Below are 23,906 nucleotides of genomic sequence, written 5' to 3'. Positions count from 1 at the left end.
AAACTGCTTATGATCAGCTTTGAACCGTTTAATAAAGTTCTCTCCTGCTTTGCACAGCTTATGGCAATCACTTTTCATGTAGCAGCTCACTCTGCCACCTTTCAGATCATATGAGTGACACAAACCAAACTAACCGATAATGAAATTATTATGTTTTTACTCTTGATTATTTGTTGCGGCCCTACAGTATAATCTTCTGTGGAATTTTCACTTCCTTATAACCATTCAACTGCAGCTACTGAAAGCCATACAATCAAATATGCTTAATGTCACAAAAGCAAACAAAACATACTGCGTGATGACATTTAAATAGTAATTAGGGCAAGCTGATGGACAAAAAGAAAAGCAAGCTGTTGAATGAGTGTGCTCCTGTTTGTCTGGCTGGATATAATTGACCCTCACAGGAGTCTAATGGAAAAACATATAGATATGCAAAATGTTGCATGGGGTATTGGTCGTTATGCAACCATGGTGAAGACTTGTGTTTGTTTCTATGCGTGTCTTTGTAAAGAGGCTGAATAGAATGCAGTGCGGTGAGATTTTATAATGTCTCCAGATGGTTGATCTGTATTTGAACAATTCCCAAATGAGAGAATGTGATTTCAGGCAGGTCTAGAAACATGGTGAGGTGGAAGGGAAGAAAAGGTGAGTTCAATCTCATTTCTGTGCTTAAACGTGTTCTATGATATTAGTTCAGATGGATAGTACTGAAACAAATGTCCTACCTGCTCTGTTCATTTCCAAAATCTCCTCCTGGGCAGCGGGAGCACAATGGTCACTTTGTGGACTGTGGTGGGGTGAGTTCATGGTGGACTTACAGTAGTTAGGGGAGCCCAGCTGGGGGGCACGGGGAATATGCTTGTTCTTTTTCTTTGGTAGCTTCTGCTTAGCCATGGCTAGAGAGTAGTACATCCCAAAGTTATTGACGATGACAGGCACAGGCATGGCGATGGTTAGTACACCCGCCAGAGCACACAATGCACCCACCAACATGCCTGACCAAGTCTGAGGATACATGTCTCCATAGCCCAACGTGGTCATAGTCACAACTGCCCACCAGAAGCCAATTGGGATGTTTTTGAAGTGGGTGTGCTCGCTGGCACGTGGGTCATTGGGATTGGCACCGATTCGCTCAGCGTAGTAGATCATGGTGGCGAAGATCAGCACTCCAAGTGCAAGAAAGATGATAAGCAGGAGGAACTCATTGGTGCTGGCGCGGAGAGTGTGTCCCAGTACGCGCAGGCCCACAAAGTGTCGCGTCAGCTTGAAGATTCGGAGGATCCGAACGAATCGCACCACTCTGAGGAAACCCAGAACGTCCTTTGCTTCTGAACCAGAAAGCCCGCTCAGGCCCACCTCCAGGTAAAATGGTAGGATGGCCACAAAGTCTATGATGTTTAGGGTGTTTTTGATGAATTTCTTTTTGTCCGGACAGAAGGTGACACGCATGAGGAACTCAAAGGTGAACCACACCACACACACTCCCTCGATGTAGGTTAGGTAGACCACCGTCTCTGTCTCCAGGTGAAACTTGGTGGTGTTGTCAAGAGCGTTAAAAATTGTGCGGTTAACGATGGGGTTGAAGGCCTCGTGTGTCTCCAGGCAGAATGTGGTTATGGACACCAGTATGAAGAAAAGCGAGGCAAATGCCACCCACTGCAGGAGAGAGAGAAAGAGAGAGAGAAAACAAGGGGTAAAAAATGAGAAGGGAAAAAACACAATGTTGATTAAAAAATCCTTTTGTTTGCATCCAAAAACAACTTCCCAAGGAGACAGGTATGTAATACCTGTCAGTGATTTGCTAAGTGATTTGAATAGGTGTTTTTATTTTTTAGCCTAGAGCTGATTTAGACATACTAGTCAAATGTGTCTGATAAGGGCTACACTACCGTACAAAACTTTGGGGTTGTTATTTAAAAAAATTTTTTTGAAAGAAGTCTCTCAAGGCTGCATTTATTTGATCAAAAATACAGTCAAAACAGTAACATCGTGAAATATTACTACAATTTAAAATAATTTAAATTTTCTATTTGAATGTGTCACATGATGCTTCAGAAATCATTCTGATTTGGAGCTCAAGAAACATTTCTTATTATGATCAATATTGAAAACAGTGGAGCTGCTTCATATTCTTGTGAAAACCTCTTCTGATCAATTTAATGCATCCTTACCAAAAAATGTCTTTTTTTTTTTTTTTTTTTTTGCTTTTTTACTTAAAGGCACACTAAGATTTTTCGATCAAAATATCCAAAAACCACTATAACAATGTTATATATTTTGTTGATTTCTGTACTTACATTATCCCAAATGTTTCTAAGTTTCTAACATACGCCTTGGTTTTGAATAAAAAACCTCTAGTGGTCTTTAATGAACCCAAACTTTTAAATGGTAGTGTAGTTCTGTTTATTGTCAAAAGACTAAAAAGTTCATCCTGACATCTAGAAGAAAGCATTGTGTGTAGAGCAATATGAACAAATACAAAATAAAGTCACAGGCAAACAAACAGTATTGGGGAAAAAAAACACTCTCAAACACAAGCTAATGAAAAGCAAATGAGTAGAATAGTTATTGAATAAACAAGTCAGACCCAACAGAACAGCACTATTCATATAACAACAAAGATATAAACTCCAATGGGCATTTATAAAAAAAAAAAAGAAAAAAAAAAAGGATGTCTTCATGTTCAAATACAAAGTTCTGTCATGGCGCAGTTTGAAGGGTCCTTAACTCAATTTGTTAGCGATCACATCATCTACATAGTGCAGCTGATTGGTTGCTGTGGCATCAATGGGCCAATGAGCTGCTGCTCAACATTCAAATACTTGGCATTGTTTGCTGTTAACAGTCTGCAGCGCGCTTTCAGAAACCCTCCATCTTCCCCAGCTCCACCTGTATAGATCTGCTACGGGGGTATTTAATGTATGTTATATGTGCAGCAGCAGCAGCATGTTTGTGAATGTATTGGCAGTAGCAGGTCTTATTTGCTCTTCAGCAGCAGCAATAGACCAAATACATTAACATTCCCACATCCATTACCATGTCAATCTCTCAGAGAGTTGTCATGACATAAATAATATTTACTCCCCAGTCTGTGTGTAGAAATGTTAACCAGAAAGCACATTCCAACACTGTGGCACTGTGATTTTCTATATACAAGTTAGCAGTGCCGGCCCGAGCCTTTTGGGGGCCCCCTCCCACCACGCGGAGTCACCTGTTTGACGATTATTGACACAAATGTCACGAAATAATGTTACATTATAAATTAATACACTGAGGTTATGTATTAATACAAAATAAATACTTAATAAAAAATAGATAGGCCTACTTAAATAAAAAGTTTTAACTTTTTACTCTTTTACTTTTACTCTTTGAAACTCATCACAAAACACATTAAATAAATTATTTGCAAAATATCCTCCAACGTTTTGCAACACTTTGCAGTTTGAATGATGTCTTGTATGAACATGACGGAGTATGTTTTTATGTTTCCACTGTTCGATCGCGCCCGCGCCTTACACACAAACACACGCGTGCGCGCGCGCAAACACACGCGTGCGCGCGCGCACACACACACACACACACACACACATATTCCAGCATTGTAATCTTGACATCGCAGCCTGTTCATTATAGCCGTAATAAAATAGTCAACCTAACATATAAAAATTACGCTGCTCTGTTTAAATAGTCAGTAATACAATTTGTACCATTCAGCGTAAGCTCCGCTCCACTGCGATGTTTCCAAGCACTTTTTTGCGTGTGTGAAGAGGATGATTTTTTTCCGTCGATATTGGAACACGAGTGAAGTACAAAGGCTATAATAAAGAATAGTTTACCATCCAAATACATCGCGAATGTTGAAACATTTTGATTCTATTGAGAGAGATACGTGAGCCCAACGCCGCTTACTTTCACTTTCGCTTTAAATTAGTTCGTTTTGGCTTGTTTATAGTTATTTTTTTAATTCTTGTTCTGTTCTGAATATTATTAAATTTAAAGGATAAATCATTGATTTAAATGTCAATCATCAATCATTGATCAAATCAAATTTTTGTGGCATGGCTAACATTACCGTGACTTTGCGCACGAATTGTCTATGCACGCGAGTTTATGCGCATGACTCAAACACTGGCAGACACAGCAGCAGTTGTAGGCAGGTATATTCATCATGAAATCAGAATTTTCTTGTCTTGAAATGAATTAGTCATTAATTCATTCATGTCACTTGTTTAAGTTAATTAATATGTAAAAAAAAAAAAAAAAATCTGAGTGAAAAAAAAAGCAGCCGCTTAGTTCGCTTATGCCTCGGGCCGGCTCTGCAAGTTAGAATCTAAACCATCTAAACAAAACCAGTGATGATTAAACTAAGCTAGAAAGATATTAGCTGTGATTTCAGGAGCTAGGGGCTCTCAAAGATGCTTTAGAAGTGTTGTGATGAGCACAATGAAGGAACAATAAAGAAACAAACTCTGTCTGCAACTCATGGGAACTGAATCACTTTTTTCTTTCTCTCACACCCTCTCGGTCATTTCTCTGTTTATTTGTTTTATTTAATCTTTATGCCCTAATAGTCTAGTCCCTCAGCTAAATAAATATGGACTGTTACTCCATTGCCCTTCCCTGAAAGGATGGTGAACTGAGCTTACAAAATGTTTGCTATTATAAACCGTATTGTTTTTTTTATGCCCAAATAAATTTCTCAGTCATTAAAGGAAAATTTGACCATGAGCATTTGATTTTTACTGTTAAAAATGACCTGAAAGAATGTATCCTCAAGCTGTCCTCTCAAAAAATGTTTCATTTTCACAGCATATTAATTATATATATATATATATATATATATATATTTGAAGTACAATGAGTTCTCCGCCTGTTAGCGTGTCCTTACATTTCTTTACAGGTGAGAAGAATGGTCCACATAACATGGCCTTGTGCAAACCTCCTACAGCAAGTCCCACGCATATAGTCTTACACCAAGACCACATGCTTGAGCAACACTTCCAATCTCAGAGGTGAAACTCAATGCAGCAATACCACAGCTTAGCTGAAGGATCTCAGTAACTAGTCAGGTGTAATAGTCCAGTGCACAGCAGCAGACAAAAATCAAAGGAGGCAAAACTATAGCCCTAATAATGACCTTTGACCCCTGATTTACCTTAGCCGTGTAACATAAAGCTCTATCTTATGTTGGTCATTAACTTTTCTAAACATTTGAATTCGAATTTGCTTGCATTATAAATTAGTCTATAATGTCATCGGTAATTTCACACATCTGGCTGTAGTTTCCAGGAAATTAACTGAATTTTAATAATTATTATTCATATATATCATTTTATTTAAAGAAAATTATATTTTTATTCGGCATGGAAAAAGAATCCTGAAAAAATAAAACTTTCACAGAATCAAATCACAATTTCTGAATGGCTTTGTCAGCACAATTGTTTACCCGTGATATTGATTATTTTCTCCTTATTCAAACAGATGAATTACCCCTGCTGGACTGTTTAGGTTGAGAATCATGTTACTCAGCTTACTATCATCCAAAGATTAAAGACTAGTTACCCTAAACTGCTCTACTCAACAAAACCCACAATGAATGGATTGTGTCTGATTAAAATGCTCAACACTATGTTGAACACTCAGAGTGCACTTTTTTTTTTTTAAAATAAGTTTGCTTCATTCAGGCAAATGGCATAGTTGTTTTCTTCAGTGAAAAAACACTCAGCCCACATGTTAATTTATTGCTATAATAAATATGTAAGTTAAAAGCACTTTAATAAACATAAATTGGAGTAATACAATAAAAGTATCACACTCAGCTTTTGCAGACAAAGATTAGATGAAAAGTGCAAAGTGACCCTTTTGCCAAAGTTTTTCTGCAGCACTGCATGGCAAAATGGTGAGGGTGCAAGAGGGAGAGACAGAGTGAAAGAGAAGGAAAGAGGCTCATTCAAGTGTCTCACAAATAGCACAAAATCCTCCCCCTTCTCCCTTACATCACCTCTTACTCTCATTCTCTGGTTATACCTCTCTTCTGAAGATGAAAGCTTGTCACGTTCTCTTATGTAACCAAACACTGCCTAACACAGTGCACCCACATTTGGGACTGCGACTGTATTTGTAGATTCATGTGTTTTGCATCTGTGGGGAGTGCCTGGCTATTGGGTTTTTCGTTTATGGCTGTGAGTGTTTCCGCTGCTGTGCTTTCATTTTTGGACAATAATGTCCCACAGGGGCTTGATGGAAAAGACAGTTGGGGATTCCAGATTAATTCCTGCCTGTTTATGGCCATCTGTATTAATTATAAAGGAGCTGGCGGCAAAGCTGGTTTCTTTCTTTACTAAAAAATACCAAAAACACACCGATGTCAATAAATCTCACATATCTGTAGACTGTTTCCATTTGCTGTTCCATCTTTTCTGGCTATTTTTACTATTAAAATATACAATATATATTCTGAGTAAATGAACAGTGTTCCAAGAGTGTATACAGGACATCAACATCATTGGGACTCTTTTAGTGGATCTTTCTGCAGGTTACACTAGTAGGTGGCAAAACCGGATAGGCTGCGTCCGAAATCGCATACTCTCTTTAGTATGGAACCGAGAAGAAACTGATCAGAACAGGGAGTATAAATACACAGGGTGAAATCAGGAAACTAACTAGACACAGGTGGAGGAAGATTAACTAATCAGGGATTAACAAGAACAGGTGCAGACAAGACAGAACATAATTGTGGCATCACTACTGAGACTACAAATGCTTCAGGTCAGGTTTGCTTTCTGTGGGGAAAGAGATGGAATTAGCAAAGGATACACAACCTTTTTAAATAAGTATTTAAAAAAAGGTATTTGTCCACTGACCTGATATCCAGGGGCATTTTATATAGCTCAGTTAAAAGCAAATGTGGATGCAAATTAGAATTAGTTTTATGATAGTAACACATTTTAGAAAAAGGATTACTATCAAAAGGGGGGTGATTCTTTATATATATGAATTGCTACCTCTTGCTCCTTCAGGATCTATACAAATGTCAATGCTGACACCTTTATTATTTGTTCATTATTGTGTATAATGATGAATGAAACTGCTTGTTTAAACAGAAGAACATTTATTAAAGTAAATTATTTAAAAAAAAAAAAAACGACCAAACAACCAAAAGTTGGACCAGAACATTTTGTTTGACACATGTAATAGTTAGTTACTTACTAGAATAAATTAATTTACCAATTAATTTAGCCTAAACCAACTAAATTGTGTTGATCTAACTGATTTTTATTTTCAATTAAATTAATGGTATTTAATTCATTTTTTGAATTGTATTATGTAATTTTGAAGTAATTAGGCCGTCATCTAAAAAAAAAAAAAAAAAAAAATATATATATATATATATAATACGTTTCAATCAATCAATCAATTGTAAGAAATTGTAGTCTGCCTTGACCCAGATTCCACTCCAAAATATATTTTCAAATGAGCTCATCCCCAAAATGGCTTAATTATCATAGAGATGAAGGAAGTCAAGTTATATTGTTTCTTCACCATTTGGGCTGATCACATCCTGAGCAAATGGTCATCATCAATTGTAGAATGGGAATGGGTGTGGGACACAGAGAACCTTCTCAGACAATGGGGTGTCACAACTTCATTAACATACAGACCACAGCTGTTGCAACAAGAGCAACTTAATTTGCATTAAGAACAGGATAAAAGGTTTAAGATTTGGATGTTCTGGGTTCATTCTGATGCCAGTGAACCCAAGGTGCTTCGTGTACCTTGCCACTGCTATGCTGTAATAAACTTCATATTTGAGATCTTCGACGTCCACATAATTTTTTCTTGCACAATCAATCAATCAGCCATACTTTTTTTAATGTTGGGGCATTTTGTCCCAAGCCCCCGTTAATTTCTGAAGCTCATTAAGCTTTAGACAAAACTATAGGGTTCTTACAGGAAAAGGCATTTTTTAATGCACAGTTTACATCCTTAACTCCACTTTTGAGTTTGTCAAATCCAGTCTCAAACTCTTTCATAAGCACCTGTCTATCAGTTAACATTGCATAGCAAGGACAGCCTTTTCATGCTTCAAATCACATTTCTCTAAATTATGTATGCTAAATATTTTAACAGAAAATAAAAACACTCAGGCAAGACGTAAAAGGATGTGGGCCACATTAACACAAACTTCCTGTGTATGTGTTTGTAGCAATCTTGACATTGAATCCACACAACAAAATTCCATTAGCTTGAAGTAATTCAGTATACAGTACTGTATGTTCCACTCAAGCCTCAGATTGCCCAGCTTGCCAGGTCCGTAAAGATGGCATGTACAGATAGGAGGAGGGCTGTTAAATGTACATTACACTGTTATGGCATTAATGTTCAATGAAGTTCCTCTCCTCAAAGCAGAAATAAGTGGCCCTCTCCACTGATGGGAGATTAATGGGGATGATGGTGCTGGCCATTCCTGAAGGAGCAAGAGGTAGCAATTCATCTCTTAAAATATTAAGCAATTCATTCAAATATTTAAGAAGGGCTAACCTCTTTAACATTGTCCATTGCACATGTAAGACTTTCCATTAATTTAGTAACCACAATTACTTGACTTCATCTCATAATGAACTTCAAACTAACTGTAGTCAAGAAGCCTGAACTGACAGCAGTTTATTTAAACATACTCAATCACAAACCTCAACTGCAATTTTTTTACGGCCTTAAATGCCGCCAATAAAGCTCAGCCTGTTCCACACTCTTTTAGTCACAGGCAACACCCAAACCAACACTTTGCTCTCAAAATGTAAACACGGCCTCTCCGTTGGCTTCCTCTCAAACATTGGTCAACCTTAATGGTCCCATATTGTCAAAACTGAAATTTCCTGGCTTTGTTCATAACAGAGGTCTAGGGGCTATGAAACTACTATAAAAGTTTCAAAACACTCAATCCACAGACAAATGCACACAGCCTGCATAAAGTAGCTGTGCCTTTTCACGAGCCGTTGTGACATCCGTATAAATGTGATGTCAGAACTACTCAGTCAACGCCTTCAGTCTCCACCCCTGCCCACTGTCATGAAACTACATCATTGCACAGGCTTTCAAACAACATTAATATAAGAGAACAGTGGCTAATGTTTATTAATTCAGAAATACCACAGCAATTCAGTTCGACCTTAACCGTCTGTTCTGCACAGTTCACAAGTGACTGCTTCGTCAATCAATCAGGCTCAGTTCAATGCTGGTTTTTCAAAGAAGCTACTCCTTAAAGATGCTGCAGTACAGTTCATAGTTTTACCAGTTTACCTTGGGCGTCAATTGCAGCATATGTTCTCTCGTTCTGTGGGCATCTTTGCACATTTACCACAAGTACAACTTTTACAGAAAAAAGTAACATTGTAAAAGAAATTGTAGCACGTCAACTTACTGTATCAGTAGGAAAGCAATAGTTGCATAGCTTACTGCATTCGGTGTCTTTCTGCTAACGTTACATATTATAAAGCAGTTAAGTGTTTCAAAATCAGTGTATAACTAGCTATTAACGTACATATTTTGGAAATTTAAATGATTTGACAAAAGTTTGTTTACAAACAGTTTAAATTAGCGTTAATGTTAAATCTGCGTGCAGCATTGATGTAATGGTAATTATAATACTCTTACAATAACACCGAAAGTAAGGAGGTGGTTGTTTGTCTGTCAACGCTGATTTCGGGATCTGAGTCCAGCTAGAACATATAAGGCCGGATAACAATTCCCTCAGCAATGTCCATCATTACAGGTGTTTTATTTACCTTACTTGTGAGCATCACCAACCAGCCACAGCAGGCTACAGCATACATGACCCTAGTTACCTGTGGTTGGCCTGGCCGTGCGTCACTCAGAAAACAACAGGCCAATCAGAAGAGAGGCTCATGAATATTAATTTGTCAGGCCAAAATCTACCTGTTCTTGGCAGAGCTCCTGAGAAAGGAGCTGTGAAAATATATTGGGATGGTTTTTGGTACTTGTACCGCAAATATATTTTGTTAAGGACATCACAACCTAAAATAAAACTTCAGAAAGGTGTGCAATATGGGACCTTTAAGTGCTATCGACACTCTTTCATCTGGTTAGTTGGGTTTTCTGTGTTTGTTGGGTTTTCTGTGTTCATGGCTAGCAGCAGAGTGGCTCACGAGACACTTGACAATGAAAGAAGCATTACTGTATGATATGTACATGGTTAAAGGTGAAATTTCTATATCAGTCAGTATTTAAATCTATTAGTTTGAGTGACCTGATGGGTGTGACAGAACACTGGCTTAACCAATAGCATTGAGCTGCCTCTGATATAGGGCATGAAGTGAGTCAGATGCTTGCTTTGGTAGACCTACAGATGCAGCATTGCGTCTTTACAGAATTGAATTTGTAAATGTGTAAAGATGCCTGTTCTTGCTCATTGTGTGCAGTACACAGGGACACACCATCTCTTTAAAAGCTCTGGATATTGATCGAAGAGTGAAATCCACCGCTACTAAGTGCAAATGTGTTTTGTCGTTTAAAAAGCATGCAAACAGAAGCAGGATGCTACAAAATCACAAAATAATTTGTCTCAGTCTGAGAAAACATGCTTTTGACATGATTTATTGTAATTCCTGATTAGCTGGCTGCATGTTATTTGTTATGTAAAAAATAAAAATGTAGAACACTTTGATTGATGCATTCAATTGCCTTTGGCCAGAAAGGAGCTTCTCAAATCTCTCACATGTGCATGCTTTTTGTATTTGCAGTGAAAGGGTTTGAGACATTTTGTTTTGTTATTTATTTTTTTATTTTTTGAATGAATATTCTTGCAATTCTGCTCAGTGTCACTAGTGGCACAGGTACACTTCACATCCAAGCTTACTGACATGGTTTTACTGGTATGGAAGTAATAAAGGCTGTGTAAGTTACTTTAGCACACTGTACAAAATTAACATCCGTAAACAGATTTATGAAGTCGGTCAGTTAATTAACCAGTTAAATAGCTTCATTCATCATGTTTGTGTTTGTTCATGTTATCACCATTAGATCTCAAATGACAACAGCATTGTCCAAACGATTATTCATGGAGCAACTCGTATCAACACAACTGAGCACACATCTCTTTCTAGCCTACCTATATTTATCCATGTGCAAAATCATCAACTCAGTGAATAAAACACAGGTCCATCTCAGCAAACAGTAGGGGTGGAATCGATTCGCATGTGAGACGTGATTATATCTTCTACCGATTCGAAGCAATTCACAAAAAAAAAAGAAAAAAAAGATTTTCTAAATGTTTGTTATTAACGTGATGTTGTCAGTACAAAGAAAGTGGCAGTCAACTGCGAGAGCAGTGCAGCACCTGGACAGTTTAGAGAATGCAATGCTTACAGGGAAAGCATTAAGGCCAATTTATACTTCTGCGTCGGGTGCGCGCAGTAGGTACGGTGTAGCATACACATAGGCGTGTACCATACGGCGTACCCTTCGCCGTACCCTGACGCGCACCTCCTCAAAAATGTAACTACACATCGCAACGACGCGAGTAGTCACAAGATCTGTGATTGGTCGGCTTGGTAGCATTGCGTTTCCTCCTACGCATTTCCGGCATGTTCTTCTGCACCGCCCACCATTTTTAAATTCAGAAGTTCAGTGAAAGTTCATTGAAGAACATGGAAATGGACCAAGTGACCGAGCGATTGGTTGAAGAGGAGCGGAAATACAGCCATCTGTATGACTCGTCTTCAGCAGAATACAAAGACTGCCAGATGGCAGCGAATTCGTGGAGAGAGATTTCCTCCAACGTTCCCCAAAACAGCTGCGAGGAATCTAAACACAGTGGAACATTAAAGCCCACCGCCGCCAACTAACATTTCGGCGGTGTAACTGCAGAGCAACACAGACATAATGCAGAAGTATAAATGCTCACGACGGCGCCACCTACGTGCGCTACTACGACATACACTACGGCGTACACTCGACGCAGAAGTATAAATTGGCCTTTAATGAATGAAACTTACTTGACAACAACAGTTCCTATATCAATATCTTAATAAAAAGAAAATAGCCTTAAATAATGTAGTTACCTGCACGTCAAGCTTTTCTTCCGATCTTGCTGCTTCTTATGTGTACAGGACGTACTTTTTACACACGAGAAGCGCGTTCAATGTAGACGTGCAAGCGGTTGCCGTGTTAACGAACAATAGACCATTTCAAGGACGTAAACAATAACAAACGTGTTGGAATGCTACTGCGCATGTTTCATAAAAAGTAACTTATGTTCATAAAAAGTATCTTATGTTATTTAACGTTAACTTAAAGTTAAACACAATGAAATGTAAATTACACACACCCATAGCAGAAACGCAAATTTTTAAGCAGTTATGTTCATTTTTAAAAACATACATTTTTAATAAGTAACTGAGACAGCTTAGGGTGTGTGTGCTTGTTATGTAGAACAAAACGTCAAAGTATTGTCAAGTTATGTTTACCACAGGCTTTATTTTACTCATACATGGAAAACCCTCATAATAAAATCCCATAGGAAAATCTCAAAGGAACCAGTGGCGAATTAGACTTCCGGGTTCTGACGTCATACCTGCACCACTCTATTACGCTGTACCCACATTGGACCAGTGGTTTGGAAAATGGATGATTCAATTTTTGTTTTCTATGAATCCTCGGGACCCAGGATTTGATTTGAATCGTGAGATTCTAAAAGATTCCCACCCCTAGCAAACAGTATCACATTTATTTATAATGATTCCCTTCATTAACGTAAGTTTCTAATAAGGAACAAGGACCCCTGCCTGACCTCTTACATTCAATCCTCAAGTGTACACAACGGGAGATTACAACAAGATAAATATTTTCCCGCACAACATTAAAGCATGGCACGTGTCTCCTATTTTTCTGTCGTCTGTTTACAATCAGAGCAATGCCAGATTCTTGAAAGAATCACTTCAGAATCAGTTCTTTACGTGAACAGGTCGAAATGGTCTGAATTGGTTTATGATTCAGTCTGAATCAATGAGGCAACCAATTTACACACTGAATTGTTTGAAGCAGTTTCTCAAATAATAATGAGACTCTTAAGAAAAATGGAAAGAAGGTCTTCCTGAAGTTCAATGTATGCAAATGCAGCTTGTAAATGTGAAAAAGTCTGTGCAGGTATAGACATTTTCTGTCTAGGAGAATCGTACACTAACACTACATGAAAACACTAAAAGATTCATTTTGGGCCATGTTCCTTGGAGTACCATGCAAGTTCATTTGAATGAGTTGCATATTACATTGTCCAGTTTTCTCCCTGAACGATGATGTGAGTTACTGTGGCAATTCATGATGCAGCATGAATGACCTATAATAGCGCAATTTTTCACAATCACAAAAACTACCTAGCAGAAATGTAGAACGATCCTCCTTATATGACGTCTAAACAAGATAGTTACCCAGAATTCAACACGGCGTTACATCAGCTTCACATTCTCTATTAATGTCCATGTTCAATGGTTTTGTCAGCATCACTCTTATCTGTATTCAGATAAAACGCTGTTGCTGGACTGTTTTGGTTAAAAATATAACCACGCTTATTGACTGTGGAAAACAGACAGCTGGCTCTGCCTCAATAAAGCACACAACATTGTGGTCGACAGTGGTCTGACTAATCTCCAAAGGAAGCATAAAGTCCATTAAAACGAAAGGTATCAGTTATCTTCTCTTGTTTACACAAATACCTTTCTGCTAGATGTATAATAAGCCACCCCCCAATAGCCATTAGAGCATTCATTTCTTTGAGGCTGACAGGTGGTAGATTCTCAATGACCAGTTCATGCACTGTTGAATGGCATTGTCAGCACAAATGTTTACCTGTGATATTGATTCTTTTCATTTTCCATATTCAAACAGATGAATTACCCCTGCTGGACAGGTTGGGTTAAGAATCATGTTAACTCATTGTTTACTGTAGTCACAGAAACAAAGGTAGAAACTCTCTCCGAACAACAAACAGTGGTCTGACTAATAGAGTGCATTTTAAAAAGAAAGGTGTATCAGCATCTTTTCACAGAGAAGCTGCCACGTCTCTTGCAGTGAAACCGCTTCTCCAGCCCCTCCTGCAAGTAGGCTACTTTATACCCCAAGCTCTCACTGTGTGCATTGTTTTAAGTAATTCACTGTTCACTGATATGCTCACAGAAGTGAAGTCACGGAAGTGAGGTTGTTTGTATTCTTTCTGTAGGAGTGTCTATTATTCAAGCTCTCAACGGAAGAATGTACGGGTGTGAGGCGTTTGGAAAAATAGGTCCACAGTTTTACAACGAATGGTAAAACACCTGTTGGAAAGCATCTTTTGCAGCGATTTTTGTGTGAGCATATCAGTGGACACCCCTGACCACTCGGTGAGTTTCACGTCTTTGTAAACAAAAGTTGAATGCGTTTTAGGAAGGATTGTTCCAGTGCACCTATGCAACCATTGTGGAGGTGGGGGGGGGGGGGGAGCGAAAGAAACCTAAAATTCTCGGGACAGCATCATGTGTCCAAATTTTAATCTTAACCGTTCTATTTCATCAGAAACGATCTGTAAACAGGGCTTTAAGTGTAAAATACCGAACTTGTCCTTTAAATAGCTGTCAATGGAGCCCCCCCGAGCCAATCTTAATTTGTGTTCCGAAGATGAACAAAGGTCTTATGGGTTTGGAACGACATGAGGGTGAGTAATTAATGACAGAATTTTCATTTTCGGGTGAACTATTCCTTTAATGCATTTCCACCTGCCTTGAGCAAAATCCACCATAAAACCAGGACTCTTCGCATTTGGGTGCCCCAGTTTGAGCATCTATCACCAAATTCTCATGGCCCATGGTATCAAGGCTATTCACAGTTGCTGGGTCTCTAGAGCCACTGCCCTGCAGCTTTTTAAAAGGGTGTCCTGCTCTACTTACTGCTCATAGACAGAACTGGGAGCGATGGGGCGGGGTACCGTAGTCATAAATAAAGGGTGTCCTAAAAATTAGGGAGAATGGCACAGCAGGGTCTGTATATTACAGTATATGCTCTGCTATTTCTGTGTGTAATGTGCCTTTTGGCTACAGATAAGGACTACCTTACTCTGTCCCTTTCTCAGCAGATCATTTTCAGTGGAACGAGCCGGAGGTTGCCATGCATGCTGTGTCAAGGTTCTCCACTCTCTCCGGTAATTAAGGGGGTCTGGGCTCTGCTCTGCTACTGCAGTCTAATTAACGTTAATCACTGTAGGCTTCCTCTGGGGCTGACTTCTGTTCTGCATTTATATAGCAAGAATCTGTGCAAGTCTCACTCCAAGGTTCGGATGAGAGAAGGGTTAGACGTCTCACAACAGGTAGGTCTGTCTTATCACTAGCCTTGACCCCTAATCATTCCATGGCTGGCGGTGCTAATGTCCGATGTCTTTGAATACCATCTCCAAGAGAAAAACTTGAACTGTACCATAATGATGAAAATGAGCATGTAAACAAATGACTCACTAAGGGAGACAGAGAAGGGAATAAATTCTAAGGAAAAAGAAATAAATGTGCCTGTGGCCACAAGGCAGATAGAAAAGTGTTCTATTAAATAAAAATGAATTCAGGGATTGGGAAACCTCTTTCAGTTTCAATTTTTCATGCTGTCTTATATTACATAAAAAATACATATTACATAAATCCACTTCTGTGTATGTACCAAAATGCACTACCATATGTTCCCAATTTCTTACTCTGTCTCGAAATATTCCAGCACTTACCCACCTTATTTTTCAAAGCAGGAGTAAGATATTTCATGTGAATGTGCAAGACTGATTCATTATCCAAAATAGGTAAATAACTAAGAATATCTAAGTTCTGTAAAACTAAATGTGCAACTATGCGTTTATGATTACTCTAAAATTACCTGATAACAAATATCAGTTTGCAACATCATGCAGCATAACAGACTGCTTTGTACAGCTAAAATAACTGGAAGTGGCTGACACCGAAAGCCTTGAACATTCAAGTTAAAAATGGCCACACTCATTCTTATTTTAAAAATAAGGTGGGCAGAACTAACACTGACAGTAAACATTACAATCAGAGGCGATCCCAGCATTGCATTTTAAGGAGTTTTTTTTTTTTTTTTTTGGTCCTATGAAAGACACTGCTAGCAGAGATATTCAATTGAAGCTTGCATGTTCAGTTTAAAAGCTGGACCAGGCAACAGTCAAAGACTCTTTCCATTTAAATCACAGCCATGCTTAATGGCTCAGCATAAACGAACAACAAATAACACATAGAGGGACCTGTTATACCTGATCACTCTCCAATCTTCTGGAGCCCTGGTACCCACAGTCTGCAAACACCCAGCAAAGCACACACAGCTGGGGTGTGTAACCTGGCCTGAACAAAAACACCCAGTTTATTATAACAGATTGTATACCTGACTTGTAATGTGTGTCCAAAAAGCACAGTGCATGATTGTGCACATTATTATGATTACGCAAGTACTAGTAGTACTAGTTAGTACTATTGTCACTTGATTTCATGAGTTGAACCTTTTAAGATGGAAATTTTTACTTGTGGATTAATATTCTCAAACATACTGTATATGGGCAGATTTTGGACAAATATTTCCTCAATGCTTATATTTTTGTAAAAAAAAAAAAAAAAAAAAAAAGAATTCTAAAATGACTAATGAAAGTGTTTGACCCTCTTAAATTTTCATCTGTGGCCCATGCAAGAACATATGAGCCCTGTCTATGAGCATTGAGGAAATATTTGTTTCAGGATTATTAACCCCCCTTCTAATGTCAGTATGGCAAACAAGATTTCATAGATTTCATGCTACTCAAGTTTAAAACGTAAGTTTGCCCCAACACTCTATATCCAAACTCCATCACCTGTATTATACAGTACATTATACAGTACATTCAATGACACTATTAGAAAAAGCAAGGCATCTAAGAACTTGTTTTTTTTTCGTAATTAGGCTGTTTGAGATCTGCCAAGGGGCAGGTAGGACAGTCTTGTTGTGATTTAGTTTGGAGAGGAAAGTGCTTTCTGTTCTGTGTTTATGACAGTATCTGAACAGTGGGTGAGCGGGTCGGGCTGGAGGGAGTCGGGGTGTTGAGGTAAAGGTGATAATGTGTGAATCCTCCCTCTCTGCAGGTAAAGAAACAAGAGTCTGACAACAAACTCATAACAGCCAGGACAAAACAGAGGACTGAAAAAGACACTTGGAGTTGTCTTCATGCTTCTTTAAATGTAAGATTTTCTGTACGTAGCGACAAAAGGAAAACTGACAAGACTTCTCACTGACATATGCAGGACTTCTCCAATCATTTAGTCTACAAACCAGTTCCCCTCCAGAATTGACTGCAAACTTCCATTTCTATTCCTTTTTGAGTAACACCCACATTAAAAAGTCCAATCAACAACCAATGGTTAGAACATTTTTTCCCCAATAATCCGTTACACTTGGACGTACGCCACAATACAGAAGAATTATTTCTGTTTTATTGCGACTTTATTTCCCATATGCACGACACAGTATCCGATTCCAGTTATTTCCATTTATATAGTTATTTCCTATATATATATATATATATATATATATATATATATATATATATATAATTCTGTACAATCAGAAATAAAATATTACTGTTTATCCAAAACAGCTGTTAGTGTCACCTATACTTTCACATCCCATTATAAGCTTTTAACTGGATCTGTATTTTTACAACCCTTATGGCCTGAATCTTTTATTAAATGTTAATAGACCTGCAATGCACTAGCTTTTTCCTCATCAAATCACATTTTAAAATTTGCTATTGCAGCACTGTTAATAATTCATTGCTTGTTTTACCTTTAAACGCAAGTTACTTTGGAAAATGTATCTGCTAAATAAATATTTCATTATTGCTCATGAAAAAAGCTCATACTCTCTTATTTTTATCTTTGTTAAAAAAAGTTGTTACTAACCACAGGCAGATGTGGCGGAAAGTGAGAATTGCTTTGTTTCTCACAAGACAAGTGTGACAAGATAACTAGATGCTGTAAATCCCAGCATCTATTCTCTGTCCCACATTGGTGGGGCTTCCATTGGGAGAGCCTGGAAGGAAGAAGGAAGTCTGGGAGACATGCCAATTCCCTCATCCAGGAATCATTCAGCAGGTGCATTCACATATCGACCAGTGCATTAATTACCAACACTTTTCCTGTTGTTATACAAGGCAAGGTCCACTGGAGCATGTAATGACCTAGATGGCCTCCTGGGAGAATGGGACATTATGGGAATATCGCATAACCCAACTGGGAAGACGTCTGAGTATGGGCTGTATTTTAAGCAAATTGCCTTTGTTATATGATAATTCATCTGGTGTATGAATAATATGTGGTATAAGTTGTGGTCAGGTTTGTGTTAATTTGTTTATCATTATTAGCCTCCAAACTACTATTAACTACTACAAACTAAACCTTTGGGAACAGCTCTCACTTTCTCTAATGTGCTTGAAGATTTTTATTTCATTCCAGTCTTTTATTAATATATAAGCTTATATTTCGTCACTGGATAAACAAAACATTCTAAATGACGGATATGAAATACAACACAGAAACATGGGGCAAAAATGTACATAGACAAATCATCATCAAAAAGCCTCCAGAGAAGTTTGCCGCGTTTTCCTGAAATCTCACGAGGAAGACCAGCTTTCATCGGTTTCATCAGAGCTCTGAAACCGTTGCCATGACAACTTATTCCCAAGACATACACTGTAAAATGCAGCATCTTGCCTGCCAAGGACATAAAAATATCAGGTGCCTTTGGGAACCAGCGCAAACATCTGCCAGATGACAACGAGATAACAACAACTCTGTCTCTCTTTCACTCTTTCGCTCTCAATATCATGCTCCCACACACGTGCAGGAACAATAAACATAAAGAATGTCTGAGGCATGTCCATTGTGTGTTGGGTAAAGCCTGCAGTTCATTCAGATGTATGACTCATTTTTTATTATTAATTCAGATGTGCTGAATAGCTGATTCACTGATCGTATGCTATAAGGCTGACTTGCTCAGATCTGATTCAGAGCACTTCACAAACATCAATCATAAAAAACAAACATGAATATACAAATAATGACGGGAAACGACATTAATAATATTCAAATTATTCATATTCAAAATAATATTATTATGTGCCACATTATTAAAAATATGTTGGTGACTGTTTTCATCATCCAAATGAACTAACAAAACATACATTTGCTGCATATTTTGAAAAATTGTTAAGATGGAAACCTGTAATAGCATCAAATAAATGAGATTTTTGTGAATTATTGTTAACAATTAAAATACAAATAATTTACAAACAAGCGGTATGGTCATACATTTCTTGTTGCAAAAGCATACTCCCTTGTTAGTAATAGCACACTTCAAACACGCTTTGATAAGTTCAATGTTGTCTAATCACAGAATAATTTCATCTGATTGACTGATTCCTGGCATAAATCTACTCTACTTCTAACTGTACATCGACATTCCTTAACTCGTTTATCAGCGTTCCGTCGCCTATAGGGTACAATACCCAGATCTTGGCAGTAGTCCTGATACATTTAATCCTAAACATCAGGCATAAAACAAACAGGACACTCGGATAATTGTCCAAACCAGACTGGCCATTAATTGCCATGTACAGAATGCATAAAAGTCTATTGACTGACCACATTTGGCAAACTCTTTTATATATTTGATTAGTTTTTGCGTTCCCTGCAATTGAAACCATGACCTTGGCTTTGCTAGAGCCCTGCTGTTTGAGCTACAGCCTACAGCAAATACAGTACACATTACAACAGCTAATGCCCACTATAAAAGTCTGACAGGACCAAACTAATGCTCAACATGTAACCCTAAATCATCTAGCATCTCAAGTGCCGTCACTCAGACCTCCTGATCAGAATGATGTTATCGGCCTTGTGTGTCTTATCTCAAAACAGCATGGGCACATAAATAAAGAAAAGCCTTTGCTTCGTGATGTATTCTCTTTAATGTCCTCCCGGAGTGATCAATTTGTGCACGAGCACGCCCGCGGCTGGGAAGGCATCTCACGGCGCGTGGCACAGCAGTGTTGCAGTCAGAGGAGCTGTCGATCAATGGCTACATGCAAGACGCCTGGAATGACTGCACATGTTTTCCCTAGGGTGACTGAATTTAGTCGCTTCGGTTTGATATAAGCCTATCGCTAATAACGCTAAATTAAAACCAAGGAATATAATTCAATCGAAAACACTGTCAGATATAGGCTATAGACAACCAGTTGCCTCTCGTTTGTTTCAGTAGCTACTGAGCATTGTGCATTCTTTCAGCCTTTAGCAGAAGTGACATACAAAAGCATTTCGTGGTTCAAATAATGTCAATTATAACAAGGACAAATGTGTGCCATGTTATTATCTTTTTAAACATGTTTTATAAATTGTTTTTGAAAAATGTAGTCTTAAAATAGGCTACTATAGTTTAGCCTATAACATAAACATTCTGAATTCATGAAAAGTGCTGTAACATCAAGTAAAATGTATAGGCTATACACGGATCTTGTCACATGGCAAAATGGCTAACTCCATGTCGGTTATTCACTCGGTTAAGCATAATGACTTGGATTTGGAGGGAAAATGTTTTCAAAAGTTAATAAATATTTATATATTTGCTTCACTGCTTGTTTTCAAGAAATAACAAAAGATTACGTCAAACTATTTATTCAAAAATATCCTTCTGTTCCCTCACCTTTCAGTCTATTACAGTCTCCGGACAGTTGTTCTGTGTGAGTGTGTGTGTATATATATATATATATATATATATATATATATATATATATATATATATATATATATATATATATTTAATGAACTGTATTTTTAATTTATTTTTTAAATTAGACCTAACTCATAACATCAACTCAAGAACACTTTAATATAGACAGGCTATTCTTATCCAATGCAACACGTGCTTGGATATGTTACGGACAGTGAATATCAGGGCTAAAGACAGAGCTGCCACGTGTGTTCATAACTCACCCTTGCATATTTCGAAGAATACGGATCTTCAAACAGCGCCCAAACACGACGCTGCCAACGTTGCCACAACCCTGCACCTTTGGCATCAGGCGAGTCGCCGAGGGAAAGGCGTTTAGTCATCTCAAGTTCATCGTCTCCATCCCCTGGATCACCCAAAACTTCTGTGTCCATATCATCGTTCCCCATTTCAGGTGGCCCTCCACCGAAACTGTCCAGCGCTTCTTCGGCCTCCCGGTGCTGCCGGTACGTCATCCAGCAGCAGGGCTCCACATCTGTCTCATCGATGCCCCAGAAGGCCAACTCTTCCTCATAAAGAGGGCCACAAACATCAGCGGGACAATGCAGCTTGCCAGTCCTATAATAATTGAGAATGTGTGCAAAAACTCCGGGGTGGCGGTCAAAGAAAAACTCGTCGATCTGGGCGTCATAGTCAAAGTGACTGTGGGCATCAGGCTCGGCGAGCCACGCTAAACGAGTGCCGGGGAGAGTGCGCAGGGTGCTGCGGTAGGTCTGGTGTCGAATCCCTCCCACGTTAATCACAACACGGTCTTTCTCGTCGCCCTGGCCCATCTCGTCCTTTAGGCATATCTCGAGCCCGGGCCAGGAATTAAAACGCCGAAAGACCCGGAGGATACATGTGCGCAATTGATAGGCAACTGAAAAAGGAGACTGGGATGAATAAACGCAGAAAAGCAGGTGCGCAAAGGCAAGTCATCTGCAGGAAATCGGTGCATGAGCGTTTAATGTTCTTGTCAGGTGAATAAGAGATTGCCTCCAGATGCCAAGAGAAAATTAGAAAATAAGGATGTTAAACAAACAAAATGCATGCAGAGGATGTCATAAATCTGCGCTCCACACCATCAGGTCCAGATGAGGTGCGAGGCTATTGGCTTGTGGTGCACCGCTGGTGGCAGAGTAATGCGTGTGTGTGTGTGTGTGTGTGTGTGGTTCTGAACGGACAGCTCCAGGGCGCACGCTTTCCCTCCTCTTTCCAAAACGAAACACATGCACTCCCCTGATTCCCAGTAGACTCCTCAAATCCGACAAAGTGGAGGGATCGAGGCTACACAGAAACGGTCACATTTTAAGCGATTTTTCGATCTGACATCAGTCGTTTTCTTCAAAGCATGTCCAGATGCCCACAACCAGAAGCCGTTTGTTGACAATCACGACAGACATCACATCACATCACATCTAGAAAATGTTTTGCCACTGGATATGAAGCTATACTTGCACAGGAGACGTCAGGTTTGAAGTGGAAGAGGAGGGGTCCTTTAAAAATCTTTTTTTGACTCCACAATGTCCAGTTTGGCGAGGTCCTCCGGTGTTTGTTCGGGAGTGATTGGTCGTATCCTCTTTATTTTCACCATATGAATATGTTCAGTCTCCTTTTCCGCGCGTGCCTGTCGATGAGAGTGGAGCGAGACTCGTCATTCCTGCGGAGAGACAACATGAGCCTTCTCTAGAGCCCACCGACGCGCATGCGCAATTGCTGAGTCGACGCGTGCACGAGATCAGATATTATTGGGATGGTTTCTGACGGTGGAAAGCTCGATTCAGAACGACACACAATATAATTGAGAAGACAACGCTTGCAAAAGCGCTGCGCCATGCTGTGCTTTCCCTCATCATCCTGTGTCTGCAGGTTTCATGAGATGTGTGGCTAGCTGTTGCCTACACACTGCAGCTAACACAAAACATATTTGCTAAACTGAAAATCCAGAAAATAAATAATATGTGATATAGGGTCAGAAATCAAAATATTTCAATTTGGGGGTAAATATAGAGAATTGTATTTGTTATAATATTTGACTATTCTACGATTATTAAGTTATTGGTTTAGTAGTACTTCTGAAGACACTACATAGCTGTCAGATACCTGAATTCACTGTTGTTGAATGTACAGTATATCTAATATGAAGTGTGTTTTCATGAATAAAAATAAAATAAAATCTGCTCTGAAAACACGGAATGTGAAATAAACAACAATTGCATCCAAATGTACTGTAATATGTGTAAATGTGACTGACAAATTATTATTGCTAATTTATAATAATAATTTAGAAGTCCATTTCTGTATTGTTTATTTGCAGATAGACTGTATTTAAAGTTAATTTGATGTTTGGTTGTATGGAAATGCCCTTGCATAGACTCAATAAAAATAAATTAGATCATAAAAAAGTTAATTTCTAACACTAAATTGAATGTTTGTTTGCACTTTATTTACTTACATGTACTTAGAGTGTACTTACCTAAGAAAGTATTGGGTAATATAAACTACATGGGTTTAGGTTTAGGGGTAGGTTGAGGGTTATTATCTAGTTATTATCCTGTTATTGCAATTACTATAATAAGTATATAGTATGGGGAACAGGACTGTAAAATAAAGTGCTACCTGTTTATTAATATGTATCAGAATATCAGTCCATCAGATGTCAGATAACCGTTCAGTCCTTGTAATCTTTGAAAAGCATTAAAACAAAACTTCAAATCATGAAATATTATTTTTAACAAAGTGCATAATTTGATCTAACTTATTATGACTATAGGTCTGTTTTCAATTCATATTTTGCTGTTATCTGTTTCTTTTTCTAATCATCATTCCTGACAATTTAAAGGCAGATTACAGTATGCTTCGTCTCAGAAAACACATAATGGGATTTATCCAAAATTTTCCTGTTCTGGTGAAGAAGAAAAGCAATTAGGCTTCAAAGGATAGATAATGTCCACTCACACTAGTAGGCTCTTGGTGCGTGGTCCCATGGGCATCACCTCCACTGTCAGAAACCCATTAACCCATTAGTGGCATTCGTCTACTGCTTGTATCAATTAAAGTAAAAGTAGGCCAATGCG

The 23,906-nt window shown here is 38.5% G+C and overlaps 1 protein-coding gene across 4 annotated transcripts in view; it reads right to left on the bottom strand.

The window, feature by feature from the left end:
- Positions 1-22,753, bottom strand: part of kcnc1a (potassium voltage-gated channel, Shaw-related subfamily, member 1a) — a 40,100-nt gene extending 17,347 nt beyond the window's left edge. The window contains exons 1-2 of one of the 4 annotated variants that reach the window (XM_079866631.1): positions 21,054-22,753; positions 726-1,656 (exon numbers count right to left, since the gene is read on the bottom strand). In XM_079866631.1, coding sequence (XP_079722757.1) covers positions 726-1,656; positions 21,054-21,623 — 1,501 coding nt within the window. In that variant the 5' untranslated portion in view covers positions 21,624-22,753. The remainder of the gene's footprint in view (positions 1-725; positions 1,657-21,053) is intronic. The other 3 variants (XM_079866629.1, XM_079866630.1, XM_079866632.1) reach the window with 3 other exon arrangements.
- Between the last annotated feature and the right edge of the window lie 1,153 nt (positions 22,754-23,906).

Source organism: Squalius cephalus (genome assembly GCF_949319135.1).
Source record: "Squalius cephalus genome assembly, chromosome: 3".
NCBI lineage: Eukaryota > Metazoa > Chordata > Actinopteri > Cypriniformes > Leuciscidae > Squalius > Squalius cephalus.
This window is presented reverse-complemented; position numbering and strand designations above follow the sequence as displayed.